The sequence below is a fragment of the Pholis gunnellus genome (assembly GCF_910591455.1).
Source record: "Pholis gunnellus genome assembly, chromosome: 21".
Classification (NCBI taxonomy): domain Eukaryota; kingdom Metazoa; phylum Chordata; class Actinopteri; order Perciformes; family Pholidae; genus Pholis; species Pholis gunnellus.
Window position 1 is genome coordinate 10,021,603 of NC_136548.1, and position 25,992 is coordinate 10,047,594.

At 42.7% G+C, this 25,992-nt stretch overlaps 2 protein-coding genes across 3 annotated transcripts; one reads left to right on the top strand and one right to left on the bottom strand.

Annotated features, from left to right (window-relative positions):
• Positions 1-958: 958 nt before the first annotated feature.
• On the bottom strand, positions 959-2,800 carry LOC306713253 (DDB1- and CUL4-associated factor 7-like; the record flags this gene model as incomplete). Its single annotated transcript, XM_079182901.1, has 6 exons — positions 959-972; positions 1,155-1,272; positions 1,509-1,718; positions 1,851-1,969; positions 2,138-2,249; positions 2,795-2,800. 6 exons carry the CDS (start codon positions 2,798-2,800, stop codon positions 959-961), a joined length of 579 nt encoding a protein of 192 aa, XP_079039027.1.
• A 2,557-nt stretch (positions 2,801-5,357) lies between these two features.
• LOC306713479 (receptor tyrosine-protein kinase erbB-2-like) lies at positions 5,358-25,488 on the top strand. 2 transcript variants are annotated; one of them, XM_079183175.1, is made up of 27 exons: positions 5,358-5,568; positions 10,878-11,029; positions 11,168-11,348; positions 11,455-11,592; positions 11,780-11,845; positions 11,962-12,077; positions 12,172-12,313; positions 12,643-12,771; positions 14,147-14,270; positions 14,968-15,041; positions 15,370-15,460; positions 16,541-16,743; positions 16,990-17,119; positions 17,215-17,305; positions 17,667-17,821; positions 17,905-17,952; positions 18,055-18,193; positions 18,331-18,453; positions 18,544-18,642; positions 18,722-18,907; positions 19,755-19,910; positions 19,996-20,071; positions 20,528-20,674; positions 20,889-20,986; positions 21,183-21,374; positions 21,496-21,880; positions 21,966-25,488. In XM_079183175.1, the coding sequence occupies exons 1-27, from the start codon at positions 5,496-5,498 to the stop codon at positions 22,328-22,330; spliced, it is 3,879 nt and encodes a 1,292-aa protein (XP_079039301.1). In that variant the 5' UTR covers positions 5,358-5,495; the 3' UTR covers positions 22,331-25,488. The 2 variants fall into 2 exon arrangements, with proteins under 2 accessions (XP_079039301.1, XP_079039302.1); XM_079183176.1 differs by lacking the exon at positions 5,358-5,568 and adding an exon at positions 10,196-10,399.
• The last annotated feature ends 504 nt before the right edge of the window (positions 25,489-25,992 follow it).

Sequence of the window (25,992 nt, forward strand, 5' to 3'; positions counted from 1 at the left end):
TTATCCCCACCAAGAGATCATGTATTCAGTTGTAAGTGTGAGTTTGTGTGTGTGTGTGTACGCACATCTCTGTCTGTCTGTCCATCGTTAATCTTGGATACTACCAGACCCATCAGCCAACCATTTTTCGTGTTTTTTTTTATTAACATCTTCTATTTCTATTGACTAGAAACTTGACTTCAGAAGGTGTTCGGTTGTAGTTTTCTGTCAATACGAAGAATAGGTGTAAGAATATTTCCTTGTCAGAGACAGAGAGGATAAGTATTCAGTGCTTTTTCATTGGTCCTCATCTTCGCGTTTTGGTGCCTATATACTGTAATGTCATGAGAAGTCAAAATAGCAGGCTAGGGTGGGGTGGTACAAGGTAATTAATAAAAACAGGCAAAAATCAAAGGTTCCCAGAAAAATGTCAAGTTTTATTCTTCTTTTACGGGGCAACTCAGGTCATTTTCTTTATCCAACTCAAAAAGTCCAAAACAAACAAAAAGTGTCCAAGAGGAGATACGGGTTTGTTCAACTGAACAGTATAAAAAAAGTCATTTTTTTTATACTGTCACCTGAGTGAGTGGTGAGGCCTTCTGGGAGCTGTAGTTGGTGGCCATCTTGTGGTGTGGCTGCTGGTCATTAAAGGGGAAGTAGCACCCATCTACCACTTGGCCCCTGGTGATGCCACAATACCTAAACGCTTCAGGTGGCAGTTACCCCTGTGAGATGCAGCTGAGACGCTAGCCTGCATGGAGTTTGTATTCATTCAATCAAACATTACAGCAGAGGACATAAAGAGATGGAAACAGATGATCTGCTGTGGTGATCCCTAACGGGAGCAGCCAAAGAAGAATGAATTCCCCCATGAAACGGGTTAGTCGAGGTGTTATGCTCTGCTTAATAAGGCTGTCCTCGAATATTCTAAATTTGAAGATATGTAGTCAAGATTTCAACCAACTGAATACCGCTCTGCTCACTGCTCACAGACTGCAGTAACATGAGACGCAGAAGGTGAAACTTGTGTATTTATTGAAACAGAGCTTTGTTGACCTCTCTTGTGAAGTGTAAGACCGGCTCCCTCTTGTGCTCTTTGTCAGTTATTGCAACGATGTTGCACACTTTTTGTTCTCCTCTCATGTTGCTACTGTGTGAATATAGACTCTGCATACCTGCTGTACAGATGTGACAGGAGGAGTGCGGCGCCCAGGCGATTCCATTGACACAGGCCCTGTGGTTGTTGAGTCTGGCCACCGGAGTACAGGGCACACGCACATCTAAGATCACCACCTGAGGATAAGAAAAGATTATTGTACAGACATTAACTGGCAGCAAATAATACTGGACAAAGAGAGGCTTGATATATCTTTATGCCCAGTTTCAAAACACTCACACAAGTCAAGCCTTAAAAGAAGTCTATCAAAAATAAAAAGCTTTATAAGTATGTTTCTTCTGACTAAAAATCACCTAATATTGTCACTTTCCATACTTCGAGATTGGAGCATGTTTTCACAAAGGGAACTAACCTCCATGCTGTCCATGGCCATGGTGACCAGGTAGTTGGGGTCCTGCTTGTTCCAGCAGAGCCGGAGCAGTGGGTGGTGCTGGGGGTCTTCGTAGATGATGGTGCTGTGTTCAAGGTGACGGAGGTCGAACATGCGAACCGAGCCGTCTGCTCCCACTGATGCAAACATATCCCGGCCACCACCCGCCCGGCTGAAAGAGATGTCGTACACCTGCAACACAACCAGACAGTGAGTTCTCATCAGCTAAGTGAAGAGCATTTCAGATGGAAGATGGGGAAGTTACCCCAGGATTGTGTTTAACACCATAACTTGAGGGTTTGATCCATGATGTCATAACATTACCTCTTTGTCATGGGCAATGAGCTGCGTCTTCACATGACCCGACACTAAGTTGACCCTGCCCAGCACCTGACCAGTCTCCAACCCCCAGATGGTACAGGTGGTGTCGATACTGGAAGTACCTGCGTAGAAAACACACATATACACAAACACGATGTCATCCCCCTTTTCAAATAATGACTTCATATTAGTGACAGTGGTATTTTTTTCTAGTTTTCTTTGAGGAATTTGCCAAAAAAAGAACCAAGTTGATAATGTTACCCAGAGGGAACCCTGCACTGAGTGTTTACCTAACAGGTTTGGGTCCACCTCGTTCCAGTCAAAGGAGGTGAGTGGTGCGCAAAAGTCAGAGTTCTTGTTATTGTTGAGCAGGCACTCCAGTCGGGTCTCTGTTTCGCCCACCTGTCAGGAGAAACACATTTTATTCTGTATAGTTGGGCACTTCAGTGACAATTAAATAATCTGCAAAAAGTCAGAAAACAGTTCACCCTAATTCTAGTAATACAAGACAAAATTAAATAAGAGAGCAAATTCAGAAAATAAGAAATTTCTAGTAAAAAACTCAATTAATTTATAAAACCGCTAACCTGTTTTCAAATGTCTGCGACTCACTTCCCCTCATTGCAAAGGAAAATGTCTTTACATTCACTCAAACTGCTCCCTTTAATCATCACAAATTATATTATAAAGACAGTTTGATATTACTGTCATACATTCTAGTTGAATAGTCCCTTTTATGCAGAATCGAATCAGGAATAATTTTCACAACATATATGATATGAAAGAAAGACACGGGGAGGTTGTCATAGGCTTGAGTGGCGAAAAGATTCCTGAAATCATGGCAGAGATACTTATAAGAAAAGAAACATTATATAGTGCATATTCTAATTATTATTTGCCCAAACTGTTCATATTCTCAGATGCAGTGATGTTTATTAACCACTGACCTTCATTGAATGGCGTCTGTGGCCCTCTACAAAGCCAGAACAACAAAATCTGATATAAATCTGCTGCCCCCTGCCTGCTGCCCTGTGAACCATCACCTCTCCTACTGAGTGCACTTTCCTCCACCACACATCTAATATTTGACAAAAAAACCTGAAACAAATGGAACAAATAAAAGTGTTCTTTGTTGATAATGAATTAAGTGTGTTTATTTCCTTACTAGAGACCTTTTATCCTGCGAGCGTGATTCTCTTCTTCAATTATCTTGTTTTACTGGTTCTCCAGCGATGATAAATGTTGGTAGACAAGCAGGAAAAGATCTGTACATACTAAAGACAATTTCAAGAACCTCTTCGGTCTTTTTTTTTGGTATATATTAGTTCAGTTAACCACTGGTTTAATTCTGTATATAACAATGCATTGTATTGCCATTTTCAGCCCTGATAATTATGCTTTTCAAATGCATTTTCTGCCCCAATCTTCAGTTTTCTTTAACAAAAATACACTTATACTATGAAAAAGACCTGTATGTAACGGTTGAAAAAACGTATAATTGTCTCTGATAAAAACATTAAAATGAGTTGGGGTCTGTTTGGGGTTCAACAAGTGGGTGAGAGAGATGTGTGCAAGTGAAACAAGTGGTTTGTTATGAACAATGAATACATGACAGTTTTACTTGCTTACTTAGATCAACGGGCATATAACATACACAGGCCTGGAGGAATCCGTCTCGGTGATATTAGAGACATAATAATAACTTACAAAGAATCTGTGCATATGATACTGGCACACATGGCACAAGGTCAGCAGGGCCTTCAGCCTGCAGTGGAGGAGGGGAGGGATGAATCACAGACTGTCACTTTCAATTACTGACTTCTTGTGTCCTGGATGTTCTCTTTGCACCTTGGTTTTCTTTTCTTTTTATGAGGTTGAGCATTTATTTTACGTTTCAACAACCAAAACGAATTACAAGCAGCATATGGAGAATACGACAACTTGCATGTTTCTACAGCCAACTTTATCCGAGACTTGACACCTCCTCATAAAACTCGATTTATTCACTTTGCTGAAGTTTACAGCTGATACTTATTCTGTGGGGAGCAGGACCAGCACCACTAACTGCTGTGAAAAGTCTGGGACTTGTGTTGTGAATGGCTGAGTGAGTGCGCTTTTTGTTGTTTCCTGATAGCTCCGTGCAGTAGCTCGGACTCTGACCCTTTGCTGCTGTGGGTGGGGAGAGTGGATGTATGTGGATGAATAGAGTTTATTCTTCCTCCTGCAACTCCTGATTTGTGACCGTGAAGTGAAGGGCATGAGAAATATGAAGATGCTCCAAGCCGCAAATCATTTCCCTTTTAATAAAGTCAACGACACACACACACACACACACACACACACACACACACACACACACACACACACACACACACACACACACACACACACACACACACACACACACACACACACACACACACACGCGATTGAATTGGAAAACATAAACAGCATAACATTGAATAAACAGATAGGAGGGCTAATATGTGAGGGGGGATTGAGGGAGACCAGATGAAATGTGTGAAAGAGTATTTAATGGATTATTGTAAAAACAGTTTGGCTTTCATGCTCTGAAACAATCTACTTTCACCCACAACTTTTATACAGTTCTAACTATTATTACTTAAGTAAAGGCGCTGAGTGCTTCTTCAGCTACGGGTGTTTGGTTCATCATATTTCATAACTTGATCATGTTTGTTTTGATACATATAAAAAAGGAATCTGCTTTGAATGACAGTTTTGTATTTGTAAGTAAAATTCCCTGGTTAAGAAATGTTAATGATACGATATACAATATACGTGTTATCCCAAGAGGGAAATTTGTCTTGGACTCAAATGCTGCACACATGATATGACACAAAACATATTGTCTTATCATAGCTGCAGTAGTTATTAGAAAAGAAACAATACAACATCTCCTAAAGCACATTACAACTATCCTACACAAACAGATAAGAACAAGCAACATATTGCACAACCTCCGCATTATATAATAATAATAATCCAGAATTAACAAATATATAAATATCATTCATTTCAAATGTCCAATAACTTCTGGGCACAAAATGTCTCCTATACTTTAGAGGCAAATACTCAATGAATGTCCAACTTGGCTTCAAGTTTCCCAATCACATTTTTTGTAAAAAAACTAGTTATGATGTCACTAAATCATCTGTTGAGTACAGAGAAACTCTTCCTCTTCAGCAGATGAATGTGAAAACATCTTTATTGTGTCACGTCAATCTGTACAGCGAAGCTCAAACATCCAAGTGAAGCAACAAAACGCAAAACACATTGGAGCTTTACAAATTACAAACTAGGATGCAATGTACTAGTTAGATAGTAAAGTAAAGTTAGAGCAGCCCTGCAGATAACAGTGTGAAGTGAGGGCGGGCTGAGTCAACCTGCCACTCCCCGCTCAGGCCTTCACGGGAGCGCGCATCTGTTCCTGCGCGCTGTCACGCTTTACTACCAACAGGCACGAAAATTCCAGGGAGGAAGTCACTGAGATTGAGAAACGAACAACAACTCCAAAAAGGTGCCAGGAAACAAAAACCTGGAGACGAGAACAAGTTCCGACGACGTGAAGTCCTCATTGGGAACAGTAGAAACTTTGGATCATGGACTAGAGGCGCCGGGTCGCAGCAGATGGAGGCGGCGAGAAGTTTGGTGTTTGTCGGGGCCGTGCTGCTCGGGGTGACGGGCGCGCTGGGCAGAGAAGGTGGGTAACTTTTCACGGCTCGTCTCGCCTTTTAATGCCTCCCCCCTGTTTGCTAATACAGACACTCCGTCTACATGGCATAGACGAGGAGAACACGTGGGTTGTGTGTGAGTAGATGTGCGAGGTTCAGCTTGGCCCTAAGAGAGTGATATTTCTAGCTCGGACCACATTCCTCCGCGAGCGCCTCGTCCTCTCTCTCACCGCTGAGGCTCGTGGGATTCATGAGGGGGAAAAAAAAAATCACACCTGTCACAAAGTAGCCGTAACCCACATTTCCTGTTTTGGCTAAAACTCTCTCATGTAGCACATTTTGTTGCAAAAATAAACACGTCTGAAACATAGTAGTAGCAGTAGTAGTGAAACAGGTGAGACATTTGAGAACCTGCTTTGCAGCTCGGGGACACTGCGAGACGGCGGCGCGTGCAGGAGGACGTTAGGCTGGTTTTGCTTTACGCGTAAACAAAAACAAACCATCAACAGACCGGGCATTGTGTGCCAAGGATCACGACGATGTCAATTATTCACTTCTGGCTCTAAAGAGGACATTGTCTGATAGAGGGCCACTTGTCACACTTGGACCTTGAGTGCATGCCAGTAAAACAAGAGCTAAACGAAAGTGCAAACAAGTTGCATATTTGCAAGAAAGTCCTACATTTGTACTTTCATCACATATAAGGAGAACTATATGCTAAAAGGCCAAACATGTCATGATTCTGTAATACTGAAGAAAAACACTCAGGGCTCAAAAGAGAAGAAAGCTATTTGAATAAGTTACTTTGGGCTCCATGATATATATTTTTCTCATTTATTGATGCTTTATAGGCCAAACAGTTAATCTCAATAATGGTTATTTGCAGCTGTAGTTTGCAGTCATGCTTGCATAAGCCTCCATATTGATAGAGATGTGTTTTTAAGTGGAGTCAGATATCAATAAGCCCGGTCACATGATTTTAAAAGCATTTAATAAGCTAATGGCAAACATATTGACATCAATAACCTTCCAACATGTGCTTTATTGACACGTAACTAACAGCGTTTATCGACATGCCCATTTGAGGAAAGAGGCCAGTGCATGACAACATGAAATATCACCACGTCTGAGTTTGGGATGACGTCATCTTTACTTCTAAAAAGACTAACATGAGTCAAAGATATTGTAGTGAAGCTTCTGTGTCTTTTATTAGCTGCTACCCCCAGCACTGCTACACACACGCACACACAAAGCCACTAGTCACAGGTGAAGTGATTTCCAAACACAACTGCATTGTTGGTGGGAACAGGTCGGTGCACTTTACTCCACAGTGTTGATCTCTGAAGCATCGGTTCAGCGTGAGTGCTGTAATTGGTCCGTAGCAGCTGTTTGTAGCAATGCATCGTGCACAAGTCCTACTTTCAGTGACAAAGTATTGTTTTGTGTCTCTCACACACACACACACACACACACACACACACACACACACACACACACACACACACACACACACACACACACACACACACACGTCCTGTGGCCAAGAAGGGATTCCAAAGGTCAGCGGTTGTGTTTCGTGTTTTTCCTTCCGTGTTGTGATCGAATTATTTCAACAGCCGGCTCCTGTGTGAGAACATATTGTGTGTTTTCTGGCCTCAGTGTCCACAGAGTTCATGTCCTCGTCACACTCTAGTGCACCGATTGAGTGGAGCTCCCTGTGAAGTGATTAAGTCCTCCTGGATCGGTGGCAGGTTAGCTCAGCCGGCCGTGACTCCCCAGTCTAAGCTGCGTGTAAGAGATCTGACTTTTAGCAAGTTATGATCATTTCAGCTCAGTATTATCATCGGCACTTTAAATAGAATTAAATCTTGATAAAAATGATAAGATACAGAAAGCTCTGTATCATTCATTTTTATTTAATTTGCAGCAATTTCTCCCCAGAAGGTAATTGATCTTTTCTCATAGTATAAATGCTGCCTGATTATTACACCAAAGTCTGTTGAGTAAGAACTTAAGCAAATGCTAATTACGATATTGCACAAAATCAAACCCGAAAGTGTTTTTGAAAACCTATTATTTTGCACCTAGCATCCCCGTAGAGTTCATTGCAATAACATATATTGCAATGCAGTATATTAATACTTGAATAATGGAGTTGTGTGTATTGAATATTGTGGTTGTCCAGCTTTGGTTGGGACAACATACCAGTATTTCTAGTTCATATATTGATGCAATCATAAAATATTGATAGATTCTAGATTCAGGTTATAGATTATAATCTATAGACAAAGAAATCGTACAGAAATCAGATTTCCCCTAATATACTTTAGATTGCAAGTTGGAAATAACAGTACATTTAAATGATTTTTTAACTGTTGTTAATAAATGTGTAAACGTATGCAGGAGATATTCTGACGCAGTGGTGTTTGTGATTGACGGGGTGAGTGAGGAGCTTGTGTGCTCCAGTACGGTACAGGATCCTGTTCTGCTCGTCTGTTGAGCAATACCTGTTTTTGTTTTCTTCCTCGTCCGTAGAATGAAGAGGAAGAAAGTGTTTTCAGGGAGGTTTGGGAGAAATGTGAAGTTCACGCAGGACACGCTAGGATTAGCATTGTGTTAGATTCAGGACTGACACGTTAAATCTGAGGGATGATGAACTGAAGACCTGTTGGATCAGCTCGTTGTGTTTGTGTTGAGCTTTGAAGGGATCTGATCCAGAGGAGAGGCTGCAGGCTTTTCCACCGTGGTTCGGTCTAACTCCCGCAGTAGCCTCGCTGCCCCATGTTTCTGTCACTTACCGTACACACACACACTGGTAAACACACACTGGTAAACACACACTCCCTGTGCTAACTGGCACGATGCCACACACACAGGTGTGGCTTCAAGCTGGCTTTCAGTTTTGCAGAAAGTCCTAAGAAGCACACTGGTGCAAGACACTTAAACTCGCCACTTCTTCTCTTACAGGAAGCCAGATTAAGATCAAATCGCTGATCAAGTCTGTATCAATTCTTACACGACACGGTCGGATGTGACAAAAAATAGCCTCTTTCTGATTATGACATAAAACACGAAGAAAAGCCTGAAAACAGTAAATCTTCTTGAAGGCATCGACAGTGTTCCACTCTGTACGCAACTACCTTTTTTTGTGTTTTCCAGAAGAGACTGCCTGAAACGTTGCGCTGTAACCCCCGTGTTTAAACATGCATAGTGTCGTCCCCCCCCCTCTTTATGACGGCAAGCTTTTCATCCCGCCTTCGAGCGCAGTTGTTCGGAAAACAACTGTTTTGGCCTCCCGACGAGGCCGGACGACATGGCGTACGAACACTTGACCAGTGGAAGTTTCCAGAGCCAACTGCACTAACACCTTTAATTGTGTGTGTGTGTGTGTGTGTGTGTGTGTGTGTGCGCTTGGATGTCTGTGGCAGTCATTAGTTGTGTGGATAACCTTCTGGACACAGAGATCGTCTTGTGTTCTGCGGGGCCTTTTGAGTTATCACTGAACTTCAACCTGGTTTTTCTTTATCCCCCGACCCCCCAACTCACTGGTGTGTCATCTTCTGGATATGCAAAGACACATTCCTGTGAAATGACACTTTCCAGAGTCCAAAGAGAGTTGTGCAACGACTCATGCACTAAACTGACAGGAGGGAATGAATGGGGAGGGGAAAGAGGGGACATTTTAAAATAAGTTGACTCTCAAAGCAACTAATAAAGAAGATGTAGTGATTGAATTTGAAAGAGGAAGGCAGTGACGGTGACAGAGGGCAGATAGAGCAAAGTAAGTGATAAAAGAGTATTTTGGGCTACAGGGATGGAGAGGGGGGGGGGGGGGGCAGCTCCTCACAAAGGCCACGCATGCACACACGCAGCCGTTGCTGAGAGACTTTTGGAGAGCAAACAATGAGGGAATAAAAGGAGAGGAAGCTGAGAACAAGCTTAACACACACTTTTTAGAAATGGAAAATGTGCTCCGTTGTGCTGTTACGGCACATTTACTGAATCCCCGGAGCCGGAGCCGTCCGCGTTGTTTGTGTTTGCGTGTGGTAGTTTGTGCCAATCGCAGAGTTTCAGGGAGTCAGATTTTTGTTTCTGTTTAGATATCCTGTCCTGTTAAAGAATGATTTAAATGCTGGAGAATAAAAGCACGACTCCCTATCTTGGCCTAACATGTCAAACTATTTTCCATGATGACATCGCTGAGGGAGGCAGTGATTAGTCATTTGATTTGATATCTGACTGGGTATAACGACTGGGTGTGTATTTTTGGTCACCGAGCCATTCGCTGCAGTAGCTGTCAGATTTGAGTGTGGAACTTATTTATTTCTTTTATTTTATGTTTTTGCAGTGGCTGTAATATGGATCAAGTTGTGAGTGTCAGCTGTCACCAGGAGACTTTACGCAGGGCAGACGCACACACGCGATGACGGCACGTCTTGAGCAGATACTTTCTGAACTTTGTTGAACCCCGGTGTATCATGGGAATCAGCCTCCTGCAGCCTGCCAGTGCTTCCTATTCCTCTGATTATATGTGTCCGTCCATCGGGCTGTGCTTTCCAAAAGGAGGGACGGAGATAGCGTAGTGGGGGAGGGGGGGGCTACAATCAGGAGAAAGGGGTTGACTATTGAAGGACTGTTGGAAGGGGGCCAGAGGAAGTCATTTATAACCTCAGCAGAGACTGTCCGCTGTGTGACTGTCTGCTGAAGCATGGGAGCTATGTGTGTGTGTGTGTGTGAGAGAGCCCCCGTGAATTGTGTGTGACCCTGAATGTAACGTGTGTGTGACCCACTGTGGGGAATCTGCTGCCAGTGGAAACTATATCATGACCACGAAGAGACAAGACTGCGGCAGCGCATGTGGTTTGTATTTAAGAGGAACCGTTCAAGGCCACTCGTTACACAGGCAAGATATGTGGAGTCCTTAAAGCCTCCATTATTTGGAGCTTGAACATGTAGGCTAACGCAAAGTCTGTCACTATAAATTAATGGCATGCATTCATTGCAGTTCATTGAAGTTTAATTTTAATACACATATATGCTGCCACACTATCTGGATTACTGAAATCTAGACAGGGTGCTGAGGCCCTGATGGAGTTTTTTCTTTATTATGTACTTAAATTGGATCATTCAGATGTTACACAGTCATGCTGAAAAGCTCATTCACTCATAAACCTAAATCACATTTTGTTGTACTTTTCTTTTGTTGCTTTCCAAATGATTTTGAATGACAGTAAAACATCATGAATGTTGAGCAATGAATTTGACATGGAGGATGAAGTTGGGGTCCTTTTGATATGTGTGTATATATGTGTATACTGTATGTATATCTGTGTTGCAGTGTGCCTGGGTACAGACATGAAGCTGACCTTGCCCTCCAGCCTGGACAATCACTACGAGACCCTGAAGCTGCTCTACACTGGCTGTAAGGTGGTCCACGGGAACCTGGAGATCACACACCTGAATGGAAACCCTGACCTCTCCTTCCTACAGGTATATGTGTGTATATATAAGATGGAACTAAATAAAGACAAAACAAGGATTCAGTTGCTTCAATTTGTATAGTCGGCCCACTTGTTTTTATTGCCACAACAGACTGATCCTTTAGTTTTCTCTTCCCCTCTTCTTCAGGGCATCGTGGAGGTTCAGGGCTATGTACTCGTAGCTCATGTGTCCGTGAGTCTGTTGCCTTTAGACAACCTTCGGATCATAAGAGGCAGTCAGCTGTACAACTCCAGCTACGCGCTGGCTGTGCTGGATAACACTCTGGGCGGACAGGGACTCAGGACGCTCCGGCTTCGTAGCCTCACAGGTAGGATGATAGCATAGTGGAGCTAACAGTTGATGCCCAAACCCAGTATGTTATCTACTGTAACAATAACTCGATAACCTCCTCTATGTATCGTCTCCCCCTGCAGAGATCCTGTTGGGTGCGGTGTATATTTGGGGGAACCCTCAGCTGTGCTTCCCAGACCCCCAGAACATTGTTTGGAGGGACATTTTGGACAAGCAGAACTACGCCAAGCTGCACCGACTGCAGCCTCGGGCCACTGAATGTGAGCAGCTGATGGATGCGTTAAAATGTTGAACTTGTTTCTCGTGTGCCACAGTAAATACAAAACAGCAGACGGGACAGCACAGTATGTTAATGCAGGTCTTAAGTACAGAGCCACTAGTACAAATGTGGACTCTTCTCAAAGTGCTCAGCTCTCCTCATTTGTTGTCGTGTCTCCTCCTGCACAGGTCCAAGTTGTTCCTCTGTATGTGAGGAAAGCTGCTGGGGAGAAACTGCACAAGACTGCCAGACCTGTGAGTTAACATCATATGCAGAGTGTGACATTGACACTATTTGGTTTTCAGTGGAAAACGTCCAGAGCAGGTGAAAGAACAGCTGAAAACGTTCACCTTTTCGTCTTCATTCATAGTGACCCATATTAATTGTGCGCTTGGCTGTCAGCGGTGTAAAGGTCGCCTGTCTCACGACTGCTGTCACATGCAGTGTGCTGCTGGATGCACAGGACCCAAAGACTCAGACTGTCTGGTAAAATACAAACTCCTGCACGTATTCAACATATACTTGTGTTGTTAGACAGTCTGTTGTCATTTCTTCAGTTTCTCATTCCTCTTCTCTCCAGGCTTGCCGCCACTTCAACGACAGCGGCGTGTGTAAAGAAAACTGTCCTCCCCCCAATATCTACGACCCGGTCACCTTTCAGACCAAACCCAACCCAAACAAGAAGTTCAACTTTGGAGCCACCTGCGTCAAGACGTGTCCTTGTGAGAACTTATTTTGAACAAACCTTGTTTATTCATGAAAGCTACAACACAGTGCTCAGCTGGTGGCCACTATGCAGCTCCGCTGGTGCAAACTGCTGATTAAGCGTCTTGCTGTAGGGCGCAATGATGATAACAGATGCTGAATGGAGAGGGAGGAGAAATAAGATTATTTATTCAGTTTCCATGCCAAGGTTTCCACACATACAGAGGGATTCAAACCTGGCACTATCACAATAAAATCCCTGCTACTTGAACGCTTTAGGATACCAGCTTCCCATTTCATCATAACTCATTCACGCCCTTTGAACACTTTGTCTCCCTGTCTGCAGATAACTATCTGGCTATGGAAGTGGCTTGTACTTTGAATTGTCCAATAGCCAACCAGGAAGTTGTCATCGCCCACCCTGATGGGAACGAGATGCAGAAATGTGAAAAGTGTGAAGGAGACTGTCCCAAAGGTAGGAGTCATTGTGTGTTTGTGGACACATCTGCATTAAGACACAATACATTGTGTACATACACTCAATGGCCACGTCATTAGGTTTACCAGAACACCTATGACTTAACACGTCACAAAGACTAGTCATCTCAAACTGGTTCTACAAATACAACAAGAGCATCTTTTGAATGTGGTGGAACCGGAGATTCACAGCATGAATGTGAAGCCGCTAAATGTGTAGCAACTTTGTAATGCGACCAAGTCAACACGGAGCAGAATCTGGAAGAAATGCTTTCTGCACCTGGTTGAGTCAATGCCAGGAAGAATGCAGACCGCTCTGGGGGCAAAGATCGCTCGTACCTGGTGTTTATAGAGGTTGTACCTAATTAAGTGGCTAATGAGTGTAAACAGTAGCTATCCAGAAGTCCAACAGGGGGAAAACTATTTCATACTATGTGGCTCAAATGTTGCATAATGTTCATACGTAATGTTGTGAAGTCATTTAAATGATGTATTCTCTACGTGCATGACATGGCGCTTCAGTACAACTGATAATGATTTGTGCTGCACGCACTGATGTTCTGTTGCATCACATGCTGACTACGGTGCAAAGTGAACCGACCTGTTTCTGCAGTACCTTGTTGTTTTTGTAACCCGGGGTTTGTCTCGTGAATCGGGACATTTAGATACATTCGTACCATGTGGATCATTTCTTTTTACTGAGTGGCGTTAACTGGATTACTCTGTCATCCTGCTTCGTGAGACAGACCGCAGCTATCACATAATCTCAATTTGTGGTGCATACATTGAATTTAATTTTTGGCCTTAGTTGGGAGCTCTTTTGTCAAACATGTTAAACGCAGACATTTTTAAAAATGCATTCAATCACTAAGAAAACTCAAATGTTTCAATTATGTAAAAATGTAAAGATGCATAATGTTTATACACTAAGACCAGACAAGGCTGATCACGGAAAGCTCAGTTAGTATTAATGTCACGATACTGGAATTACTAACTGTGATTCAATACCTTGAAAGATATTGATATTCGACACCATTTTCAATAACACAGTTCATAAGTGCAACTGTTTTTACAAGACATACCCTCCATTCATTAACATTGCTAGAGGCACCAGGAAGAGCTGTCAAACAATGTGCCAATCACCTTACATCCTTGTTGTTGAATGTGATACACATATACTACATACTATATACTATATTTTATATACTATATACCATATCTGATATTTCATTCTACGCCGATGATATCCTGGTTTATATGGAGATTTGTTGATCGTTCTTTTCCTGTCAAGTTGGACATCTTTGTTTAGCCCAGCTTAATTTCTGGATTTAAGATGAATTGGTTATAATCCGTTGTCATGGTTTGTGTTGCAGTGTGTTATGGTCTGGTTAGGGACAACCATGGCGTCACCATGGTAACATCTACTAACGTGGAGCAGTTCAACAAGTGTAAGAAGATCTTTGGTAGTCTGGCCTTCCTCCCGCAGAGCTTTGCATGGTAAGAGACACACACAAGCCAAATGTAGAACATAAATACAGTTTTAGCTTCATAATGAACTCAATTTAAACTGTACCATCATAGCAGCTTCATGCCCAAGACTTCATACTGCCACAGAGCCACGTCCCTCGAGTTCAGCCTTTCAAATATTTGAGTTTTGTGGAAGTTTCTTTGTCTAAGTCGAGGGGAAAGTCGCCACCAAAGCCAAACACTTTAGATTCTCTTCCTCAAATGTACTTCAAACCTAGACGTAAATGTTTTTTTATGTTTACAAAGAGCAAAATAACTGCTTTTGCGTGTTTTCTCCTCATCATGATTATTTGATTTAATAGAATCAAATTGATTCGGAATGAAGACATTTACTGTATATACACAATACAGAATAATTTATATACAGTAATGATGTACACAGTGTGGATCAAAAGCTGTCTCACCAGTCACTCTGTGGATGTTAAATTAAAGATTGGTGGATCGGCCTACGTGACACCAAACGAAGCTCAGATCCCAAATCCCTGATAAATTATCTTGTATCTGAGAAGGGTTCAGTGAACGTGTTCAATGTAAACAAATAGAGCTATCCTGCACCACTGCATATTGTATCAGTGAACAGAGATTTTACAAGGTGAAACAATCAAATTGTATATTGCCTCTTGCTGTGTGAAAGTTGTCACTTAAACGTAACGCTGTCATTGTTCAGGGACCCTGTGAGCAACACATCAGGTCTGACTGTGGAGCAGCTGAGCAGCTTCAAGAGCCTGGAGGAGATCACAGGTACTGAACACTGAGGACAACAGGAAGGAAGTGTTTGTTCAACCCTTTTTTAATAAGCTTTTACCAAGAAAATAAAATTGTATTTTATTTATAACTAAGTTCATATGTTTTATTTTTTATAAAATGAAAGACAGAGCAAACGTAAATAGAAATAAAATACATGCGCAAGTGAGGTAGAATCCCACTACGGGCCTATCTAAAACATCTCACCTAAAATAGAAGAAATATCTATGAAAAAAACAACGATGAAAAATATATTATCAATTGATATGCATATCTTTTACAAAGCTAATCATAATCACATATATGTATTGATATTGCTTTGCAGGTTATTTGTACATTGATGCCTGGCCACAAAATTGGACTAACCTGAGCGTGTTTGAGAACCTGAAGGTGATCAGAGGCAGGATGCTCTACAAGTAAGACTTCTAAACTGTCTGTCTGTCTTTTCTCTGCATGTTTACATATTAATCATACTGTCCTAAAATCAACACTACCTCACACTACTGTATGTTTTTCACCATGTCATTTCTAACTGCGTAAGTATGCCATCAATGTCTTTTTTATTATTTTCTTTCTAATAAATTTCTAATACATTTTTTTTCTATAATAATTTTTATGGCTTATATTGTCAACAAACCCCAAAACAACCTGGAAACAAATAGTAGACCCATTATTCATATTTATTTTCTCATATATGATATGAAGTGGAGCTGGATGTGGTTCACACCTTGGAAAGCTTTTCCACTCAGGTAAAAATGCAAAAATGAATAAAACTAGATAAGTATAAGATAAGTATTTGTCATGCAAATCAATGTAGAGCATCTGTTTCTTTCTGTGTGGTGCGTCACCACATGCCACTTTCCTGATGTCCGTCCACCCACATAGGGTCTTTGTTTGTGTTTCTCTTTTATATGTTTGTGTTTTCGGTTCAGTTGAGGCAGTTTGTTCACTTTCAGGGTTATAAAGGCTATTTATTAGCCAGCACAGCTGCTCCAACTTGCAGCATACTCCAACCAGGATAACAGTCTATGGCAGACTATCTAGTGTAGCATGCTCGGGCTAGGTCAAAGTGACAAATGTGAGATCTGCTTGTCTGACAATGTTTGACAACAAGATTTTACATTATGGGCCGTTGTTTTGGGTAAATCATTTAAATTAAAGTAACTTGTTTCTTTATCGTAATTATAGTGTCTACCTTTGCAGTTTTTCTTTCATATTTCCTGAACTGAAATTACACATTAAAACCTATTTTCAAACAACCTGGCCTTTGTGTCAACAGGTGTTAAACCTGTACAGTACATGTATATCTTGGGATTCCCCCACAATTTCTAACTAAATTTGAAAACAAAAGATAATCATTCTTAGATCTGTCGAGCAGCATTCTTAGTGAGTTTATTTAAACAAACTGAAAAATATATTATTATTAATGGACAGACTTTAGAAAATGTACCCCTGCCGTTTATTTCCGGTCACTCACAACCTCTCTTTCTGGTCAGGGGTGTGTTTTCGATGGCCATCCAGAATGTACACATCCGGTCTCTTGGGTTGCGTTCACTACGCAGCGTCAGCGGAGGTTTGGTCCTGCTGCACAACAATTCCCAGCTGTGCTACACCAATTCACTGCCCTGGGACAGTCTGCTCCATCCCAGCCAGGGACCTCAACGCATCGTCAGCCAGAACCAGGACACCCAACTCTGTGGTGGGTGAACGCACTAATGCAATGCCACGGTCCATTAAAGATACTGTGGGTTACACTTTGATCAGCCACTTGTCACTTTATCCGAGTTACATATCTCGGCCTGATACTAGTGTCAATTCCATTTACACAGAGTACTCCTTGAGGGTTTCTCTGTGATTTTCCTCATTGAAACTTTGCAGTGATTGTGAGGAGGAGAGTGCAATAGAAAGTACAGTGTGCATCTGTTTTCTCCGCATGCGTTTTCAGAGGAAGAGGGGCGTGTTTGTCACCTGCTGTGCGAGGGGGGCTGCTGGGGGCCGGGGCCCAGCCAGTGTGCGTCCTGCAAGGCTTTCCAACGCGGCACTGAGTGCGTGGAGCAGTGTGACATCAATCAGGGGTATGAACGTTTCTGTTTGTGTGGGTGTGGCTGCACTAAATCAATAAAAAAAGCCAAGTAATAAATGTTGAATCCCCGCTGTGCTTGTGTTGCAGGTCTATCCGTGAATACACAGACGGATCTGTGTGTGTTGCCTGTCACGCAGAGTGTCGACCTCTCAATGGCTCTGCTTCCTGTCATGGCCCGGTAAGATGCTCACACGGCTTACAGTCCTGACATACCATAATAAAATCTGAAAATGCCTCATCTACTCAACCATAAGGATTTCTGATATTTAAGTAAAGCAACCTTTTGGGATTACAAAAGTGGTTGATTTGTTTTCAGGATGCAACTTCTGGACAAGGCCTCCACATAAATGAGCAGTTGCACTTTAAATTTCATCCAAATGTGTTCAATCATTGCCAGAAGAAGAAAAAAAGAATAATTGAATACATAATCATTAGTTGCCCCCTTAAGTAAATATTCTAAATAAACTCCCACAATTATACCTGTGTGTAAGTGTGCTGTGTATAAATGCACTTAAATACTTCTCTCTGTGTGTCTTCAGGGTGCAGAACATTGTTCAGAGTGTCGAAAATTCCAGGACGGTGAGTTTTGTGTGGATCATTGTCCCAGCGGTGTGAAGGAGGATCAGCAAACCGTGTGGAAGTACAGCAACGCCACAGGACACTGTCTGTCCTGCAACACCAACTGCACGCTGTCGTAAGTGGACACACATCACAAACACAAGCACGGACTGCTCACACAGTGAGAATGATTTCACACCCGGCGCTTGTGTGTTTCAGCTGCACTGTGATGGATGATAGAGGCTGCCCCATTGACACCAGGACAGGGTGAGCTGCCTCAACTGTTTCGGATACTTGAATGGTGATGGTGGTGGTGGATTTTCTCAGGGCTCCTTTTGAGGATTAGATGAACTGTTTTTCTCTGTTTAGACCGGGTACAACCATCGCGGCTGCAGTGGGTGGAGTGGTACTCTTCTTCATCCTGCTCGCTCTGCTGGTCTTCTATCTGAGGAGACAGAAGAAGCTCAGGAGGAAGGAGACGATGAGGAGGATCCTGCAAGAACATGAGGTGGGCACCGAGCACCATCGCTGGTTATAATTTGTAAACAGAGACGTCCGTTGTGTGTTGGGCAACATGTAGTCCTTAGGTTTCCGCTTGGGTGTTGTGGTTTGTAATGAAGGAATCTGCTTCCTCCATGCTTGCAGCTTGTGGAGCCTCTAACACCCAGCGGTGCGTCACCCAATCAGGCTCAGATGCGCATCCTGAAGGAGACTGAGTTGAAAAAACTCAGGGTCCTGGGTGCAGGGGCCTTTGGTACTGTTTACAAGGTAGGTGGTCCAGTTCTTTAAAAGTACCTTTTATATTTAGCGCTACATCTTTTGGTGAGTTTTTGAGTGGTTTCCATTGTTTTGTTTCAGGGTGTGTGGGCTCCTGATGGGGAAAATGTGAAAATACCAGTGGCCATCAAGGTGTTACGAGAGAACACCTCGCCAAAGGCCAATAAAGAGATCCTCGATGTGAGTGAAAGCCAATTAGACACAGTTACATGAATACAGTTCTCAACCCCGTTAGCATCTTTCCTCTGTCTTCCCACAGGAGGCCTATGTGATGGCGGGAGTGGCCAGCCCCTATGTGTGCCGTCTGCTGGGGATTTGTCTGACCTCCACGGTGCAGCTGGTCACTCAGCTGATGCCGTACGGCTGCCTCCTCGACTACGTCAGGGAGAACAAGGACCGCATCGGCTCCCGGTTCCTCCTCAACTGGTGTGTCCAGATCGCCAAGGTATTTAACCGAGTTATCATCTTTGTGCAGTGGCGGGCTGTGCATTTTATACCTGGGCCTTCTGTGCTGTCCTACTACACTTGAGCCATCTCCTAATAAGCTCATTATGACGCCACAGCTATAGTTATTTTTTTCTAGGGGTGCAACAATACACGTATTCGTATGAAACCGTTCGGTACGAGGCTTATGAACCGAACAATACGTTTGAATAATTCTAGTGCATTTGGAAAATGCAGAAGCTTAAATTGTGGGAAATATAATGTTTTCGGTGTATTGCGCTCACGTAGGAGACAACGGACTGTGTGACCTCTGATCCCGGAACAATAACAAAAAACAGCTGAGGCTGCAGCACCGCACGTGTCTTCAGGGAGGCTAAGCTAAACTAGTTTAGCGGGGAAACAACAGCCCGAACGGATTCAATCCGGAAAACTATGACAATCAACAATATCGTCCCCATTCACTTAAACTGCAAAGGGCCTCTCTTCTAGAGACATAGGGGTGAAATCTGATTGGATAAAAGCTCTACTTAGAACAAGCTGCACTGGAAGCAGAGCAACTGAGGAAGACAGTAGCTGTGCAACGAGAAAATAAGATAATGGGAAAAATATTTTTATAAATTATGATACATGTAGTGTATTTAAGAAAAAATATTAAATTATAAAATAGTAACTTCATGATTCTGTTTAGGCCAGCAGAGAAGGCTTTGCAGGCCCTGACGGCCCACCACTGTCTTTGTGCTGTGCATCTGATTTAGGTGCACATACTTGAACTACTGCTTGTCGTAGTAGAAGTAAACGTCTTTATTCTGAATGTCGCTGTGTGTGTGTGTGTGTGTGTGTGTGTGTAGGGGATGAGTTATCTGGAGGATGTCCGGCTGGTCCACAGGGATTTAGCCGCCCGCAATGTTCTGGTCAAGAACCCAAACCATGTAAAGATCACCGACTTCGGACTGGCTCGTCTGCTCGATATAGACGAGACTGAGTATCGCGCTGATGGAGGGAAGGTAAGGTGTCTGTGGCTGTGGGAGCGTCTGCACTGGGGACGTTCACAGTGGTTTACATATTTGAACTGCTGCTCTGTGTTTCAAGGTTCCGATTAAATGGATGGCTCTGGAGTCTATTCTGCACAGGACGTTCACTCATCAGAGTGACGTCTGGAGCTACGGTCAGTATCACTCTGCTCATTGCATTAAAGGCGTAATGGGGATACTTTTCCTTTTTTAAGCAAGTAAGGTTTTAGGAAAGTGTTTATTCATTCATGTTCATTTTTCACAAAGAAGTCGTGTGAGTAATTTTTGTCTCAAACTTTAAGTTGCGGACACATAATTTGGGAACATAGCAGTTCATAGTATCGATCGCAATATTTCAGAAAGGTAGTAGTTAAGTTAGAAAAATGATGCAATCAATATAGATAGATAGGTTTCCATAGGCTTTAAATCCTTATTGATCATCATGATAAATGTTTGCTGAAATTGTTGTTTAGCTTTAATATATGACTGATTTTTCACATAGCTTAGTCTCATGCCAGACAACTTTCCATGTGTTAATAATAAGTGATGTCATTTTCAATTGTCATTTGGCCAGATATTTTATTTAATGTAATCTGACTTTTCCTTCTCAGGCGTGACGGTCTGGGAGCTGATGACATTTGGGGCGAAACCCTACGACATGATCCCAGCGAGAGAAATCCCCGAAGTCTTAGAGGGAGGAGAACGGCTCCCCCAGCCCCTCATCTGCACCATCGACGTCTACATGATCATGGTCAAATGTTAGTAGTTTGTTTTGTCTCAAGGTTTAATCTTATTCAGTAAATCAACAGTATAGTTAATAAGGGAACTGTACATGATCATGGATGAATAAGCAGATGAACTGGTGTTCATTCCAACATTATGTTTTAGATAGTGGTCATTATGACATGTCCTCAACAGAGTTGATGTATTAAGATGATTGATTGACATCTGATTTCTATGTTTGGACGGCAGGTTGGATGATCGACCCAGACAGCAGACCGCGGTTCAAAGATCTTGTGAGCGAATTTAGTGATATGGCCAAAGATCCCCCGCGCTATGTAGTCATCCAGGTATGTGAACGTGTGTTTCGTGTTACAGATGTTTTACTTCTTGTGACTGTGCATGATCACGTAACGGTCATGTCATTTACGTGGTAGCATGTTATTTGTCTTAAAGCGTATATGTTTGCGGCATTGAAACAGATGTTCTATGTCCATGGGGATAAATAAAACGTGTTTTCCATCCGTGGTGTTCTTTCTCTCGCAGAACGACGAGCAGATGAGCATGTCCATCCCAGTGGACAGCCAGTTTTTCCGGATGCTTCTGGAGGAGGAAGGGAACAACATGAGGGAACTGCTTGATGCCGAGGAGTATCTGGTGCCTCAGCCAAACCCCTTCTCCAGGACTCAGGTAGACGGGGTTCAAGCCAACGGGCCGTCCAGACACCAGTCATACAGGGTCAGTGTCCAGTATTCCACCCTCACCGTCCTCTTTCTTCACACAGCCACCTGGGAGCCTTTGAGTGGCTGAATTCACCTTCTTGTCTATTTCTTATTAATTTCTTCCGTCTGTCCAGCAGAGCAGAGATCAGGGTTTAGACGTTGAGCCCTCTGTCACCGGCGGCCCTCGGAGCATGTACTCCTCCCTGAGCACCATTGGCCGCAGCCAGTACCCTACCTTACCCTTAGGAGCCAGCACCTCCAACGGCATATGGATTCCTCAGTCTCAGTACCCAACTCTGGCTCGCAGCCCGTCGGCCGGGGGCCAATCCGACTCGGTCTTCCTAGACGGGCCTCCAGACGACCCCTCGCTGCCCCCGGCCAGCCCCGGACGCTACTGCAAAGACCCCACCTACTCCAACGGGAGCCAGGGGGACCTGGAGACAGACGGGCCGAATGGCTTTCATCCTCCTCATCTCCTTCATCACTCGTTGCCCCGACGGAATCATATTCATGCCTTGCCAGGTGAGCCAAGAGAAAAATGAAGCGTTTGATAATTCAATCGTGGCATGTTGTGTCCTGACTTTTCTTTCTCCCTCCATCTGTTTAGAGTACGTCAACCAGGAGGTTCAGGATCTCAGGCCGGGGATTCCCGAGCGGCCCAGCACGCTGCCCCGTAAAGGCTCCAAAGCAGACCGACGCCTCCCTAACGGCCTGTGCCCCGGTCACAGCGTGGAAAACGCGAGATTGTTGGTCCCTGCGAGTGCCGGGGCCGCCGCCTCGCCAGCCTTCGACAACCAGTACTACATGGACCTCGGGGCCAACGCTGTGGCCGGGGCGGACGGTCCTGAGGCACTGCAGAGAGACGGACGAGTGCCCAGGCACGTGAACGGGTTTGCGAACGGGTTTGTGACCTCCACGGCAGAGAATCCAGAGTATCTGGGACTAGCGGACACCTGGAGCGGACATACTTGAGGACAGGGACTGGGAGTGAAGTGATGAACTCAAGAGGAGTCACAGCTTGTGTTCTACTGATGGAAACGAGGTGTGAGAGAACGGGAAGATGAATATTGGGAATAGTAAACCCGAATCCAAACCGGTAGAGGTTGTGGCACTCCATGACACCGAGTAGCATTAATCTGATGTCTGTGGCATCGTTTGTATTCCTGTCTTTCTCTCAGCAATCTTTGTTCTCAGTGTGACTATTAAGTGCCAAAAAAAGAAGTTCACTCAGCCTCTGTGTATATATCTCAGTACTGGATGAGCAAAGGAGTTCACATTTAGTCCAAACCAACGAGGTACGAGAAGGGTCTGATTATCTCAGAATCAAACCGCTGACTGGATTAATGAATGCAGATTTGTTTTTTTTATTTTTTTTAAATGTCGATTGAACTTGTTTAGTGGTTGTTGGTACCACACATGAAGCATTTTCGTACGTCCGTCGGTTCCCTCGTGCTATATGTTGTTCCGTACGCTACTCAGCCCAGCGAAACGGAGCAGAAAACTTTTGACAAAGTGAGCCGTGATATGTATTGAAGGTGGCGTTTAGTATTCTGGTCACTTTGTCTCTGACCTGATGGGAGTCTTCAACACACTCAAAGCCATTTTGTTTTGGCCAGAGAAGGGCCCGCAGCCCATCTGGCCAGTAAACATGCACCCTGAAAGAAAGGCATCCTGTATGGAGAAGACCGAGGCATTGTGCCACACTGATGTATGTGCTTGTTGGTGTCTTGGCTGCAGCTACTTTGTGGTACAACAGATGAGATCAGAGGTGCTTGCAGACTAAGCGACTAAGCTGCAAAAATCCCCAGATGTATATTTTTTTGTTTTAATGACCAAGCGTACGTGTCGCTAAGTTAGAGCCAACTGTTGAGGGATTCAACATTTGTAAAGATCGTGTGTGCATTTGGAGCTATGCACAGTGCACTACATAGTACACACTGCATATGTCCCCCAGGCTTGTGTTGTCACAATGAGCTTTTTGATTTTGTTGGCCTTTCACTGTGCAAGAAAGCATTACAAGCTATCGGTGAGTATATTCCACAAGAAGTGAAGAAGTGTTTGCCTCCCTTTTTATAGAACAAAAGGCAGTTCTGCTGTTCGTGAGCAACACACTCGCCACTGGAGCCGAATGTGAAACCGAGGAGGCGTAAAAACATCGGTTTGGATAATCAATGCATGGCTCAAATTCCACTCCGCCAGAAACACTGGCATCCCAGTTAATAATCAACGGCATTTTTTTCCTCTTCATGTTAACTGGTGTTGGGTGCTGGGGGAGGTCAGAACTAAGTCAATGGAGCCATTGTCCGACCCTCATGTCCACGTAGGAAAGACGGCTCTCGCCCAGCTCACGTCCCAACGACTTGATGGTCTCAGCTTTTGAAAAGAGAGAGCTACAGCTTTGGAGCTCGCTTTGGAGAATGTGGTTCAGTGTTTGGAGAATCGAAATCCTGAAACAAGTCCTGAAAACGACTCTCCATCAACACACCAGTTTTACTCAGAAAGTCTTTTATCTTGATGTTCTCATACGGGTTTTGAAGAGTTTTGTTCCAGAAAAAGGATCTCTAAAAGTTCAACCTGATTTTATGTGACAATTACATAAAAAATAACGTGTTATAAAATCATGATATGTTCTTATTTTAACACCCTCAACTATCATAAACTAACATTGTTTAGAATGGAATTATTATCGAGTGATAAGATTCACATAACGGTTGTTTTTTTTCCATATATAATGAATATACAGCGTAGTTTTTTGGAATGAAACCCTTCACGTGTGTTGTTGCTGTCAGGTGAACACCTCATAGCTCCACATACTGTAAGAAAAGATGAAAATTGACTAAAATTGAATGAAATTGACTAAAATGTATTTTTGCATTAGTTCTGTTTTATTTTGACGGGGTTTAAAACAATTAATGGATGTGGAGTTTTCTCAAGACACAGAATTGCACCATTGACTCCTTAAAACTTTCAGGAGTTACGTTTTAAAAACATCAACGGTAGGGTTTTTAAGTCATTTGGGGATTCGTGTGCTACTCTAAAAACAAACATTGAGTAGCTCCACTCATCACCTCTACCCGAGATACAGGTTATTACAGGATCATAACAATGTTAAAACACAGCTCACAGATGTTCCCGCCTCCTTAAGAATGTGATATTTCCTGGATGTTATGAAACCTTCTATACAATCACAAATAATGTGCTGGTGTTTACACTGTAGTGTTGTTTTGTATAAAATGTTCATTTTCGATGTTGCATGTATGCGACACATGACCCGGGACTCTCACGGATGAGGGGCTGATCTGCCTGCTGTCCCCCTTAAAAGCCATGTGTGTCCTTTCTCGAGTTTATTTTGGTATAAAACTGTTGTATTAAAGCTGCACAGAGCCTGAGGATTGGCTCTGGTTGTTGGTTTACAGTAACACCTGAAATCTTCCTGCCATTCTCCCTGTTGAAGTGTTCTTGTCAAAATAATGAAGCGGGATCAGCTTTCTGATTAAAATCAACTAAATGTCGCTAAAGTAAATTGTTGTTTGTCCCTATTTAAATTATGAGATTGAGCAGAAGCGTAAACTGAACGAAAAGTGTGTTTTTAAAAAAGTCTCAAATGAGACCGAAGCAAGAAACTCTGCGTGTGTTCATCCAGGAATAAGCCCAATTTAACTAACCAGAGTGTGCTGAAGGTTTTATAAAATTAAGTATCTGTAATTTACGTTTTGAAGAAAATGTATCTTTTGTACTTTTCATGTGAATATTTGTTTACCTTTCACAGTTCGTGTGATTGTGACGGGACATGAATAATAATAACCATTTTTTTTTTTTTAATGCATTCTTTATTTGTTCAGTAAGTCCCACAATGTAAATGTGTAGTGTATATGTATATGTATGTGTGTGTGTGTATATATATATATATATATATATATATATATATATATATATATATATATATATATATACATATATATAAATAAAAACAATCACTATGGTAGCTAGTTTGATTGAACACATTGTGACAAGTTGCTCTTCTGGGAGGTGGGAGTAAATCCAAAAGAAAATATTTTATGAAGAAATGGTCATTTTATATGGAATTGTTTGCATATGTTGTGTGTGTGTGTGTGTCATTAAAAGCGTATAAAACACTTAAAACTCCCAATGTTGTCTAAATCTTTATCTTAGATGTTTCTGTATTCGGTTTTCTTTCCTCTCATTTTCTAACACAGTGTGAATATTAAATCCTGACCTCTGCACTAATGGGAAACTGGCTCCTTGTATAGTGACGATTCCTTGACAAAAATAATCCTCTCCGATTTTATTTTCGTTGTCGTTAAGTGTCGATAACCCTGTTTTTACCTGCACAGACAAATACTGATTTAATGAATCAAGTTTTGTTTGTCTAAAATGCAAATTAGTGTTCCAGACATAAAGAGATGTGAAAACTCAGACATAATGCACTGCAGGTTACTGCCACCCTGTGACGGTAACTGGAACTACTACAACAGCCTTTATGTAAAGAAGAAAGAGGAGGAGAGAGCCAATTGTATTACTTTGAATACTTTCACTCATGTTTCCCAGATCACTTGGTTTTTGCTGTTTTTTTACCCTCATAAGGGAATAATAAGGGAACATATTTAGCCACC

Bases quoted from the DNA above. Each gene is read 5' to 3' on its own strand.
- LOC306713479 (XM_079183175.1), top strand. From the start codon at position 5,496: ATGGAGGCGGCGAGAAGTTTGGTGTTTGTCGGGGCCGTGCTGCTCGGG. The intron at 5,569-10,877 runs GTGGGTAACTTT...TCTGTGTTGCAG, and splicing joins GGGCGCGCTGGGCAGAGAAG to TGTGCCTGGGTACAGACATG. The intron at 17,120-17,214 runs GTATGAACGTTT...CTTGTGTTGCAG, and splicing joins CAGTGTGACATCAATCAGGG to GTCTATCCGTGAATACACAG.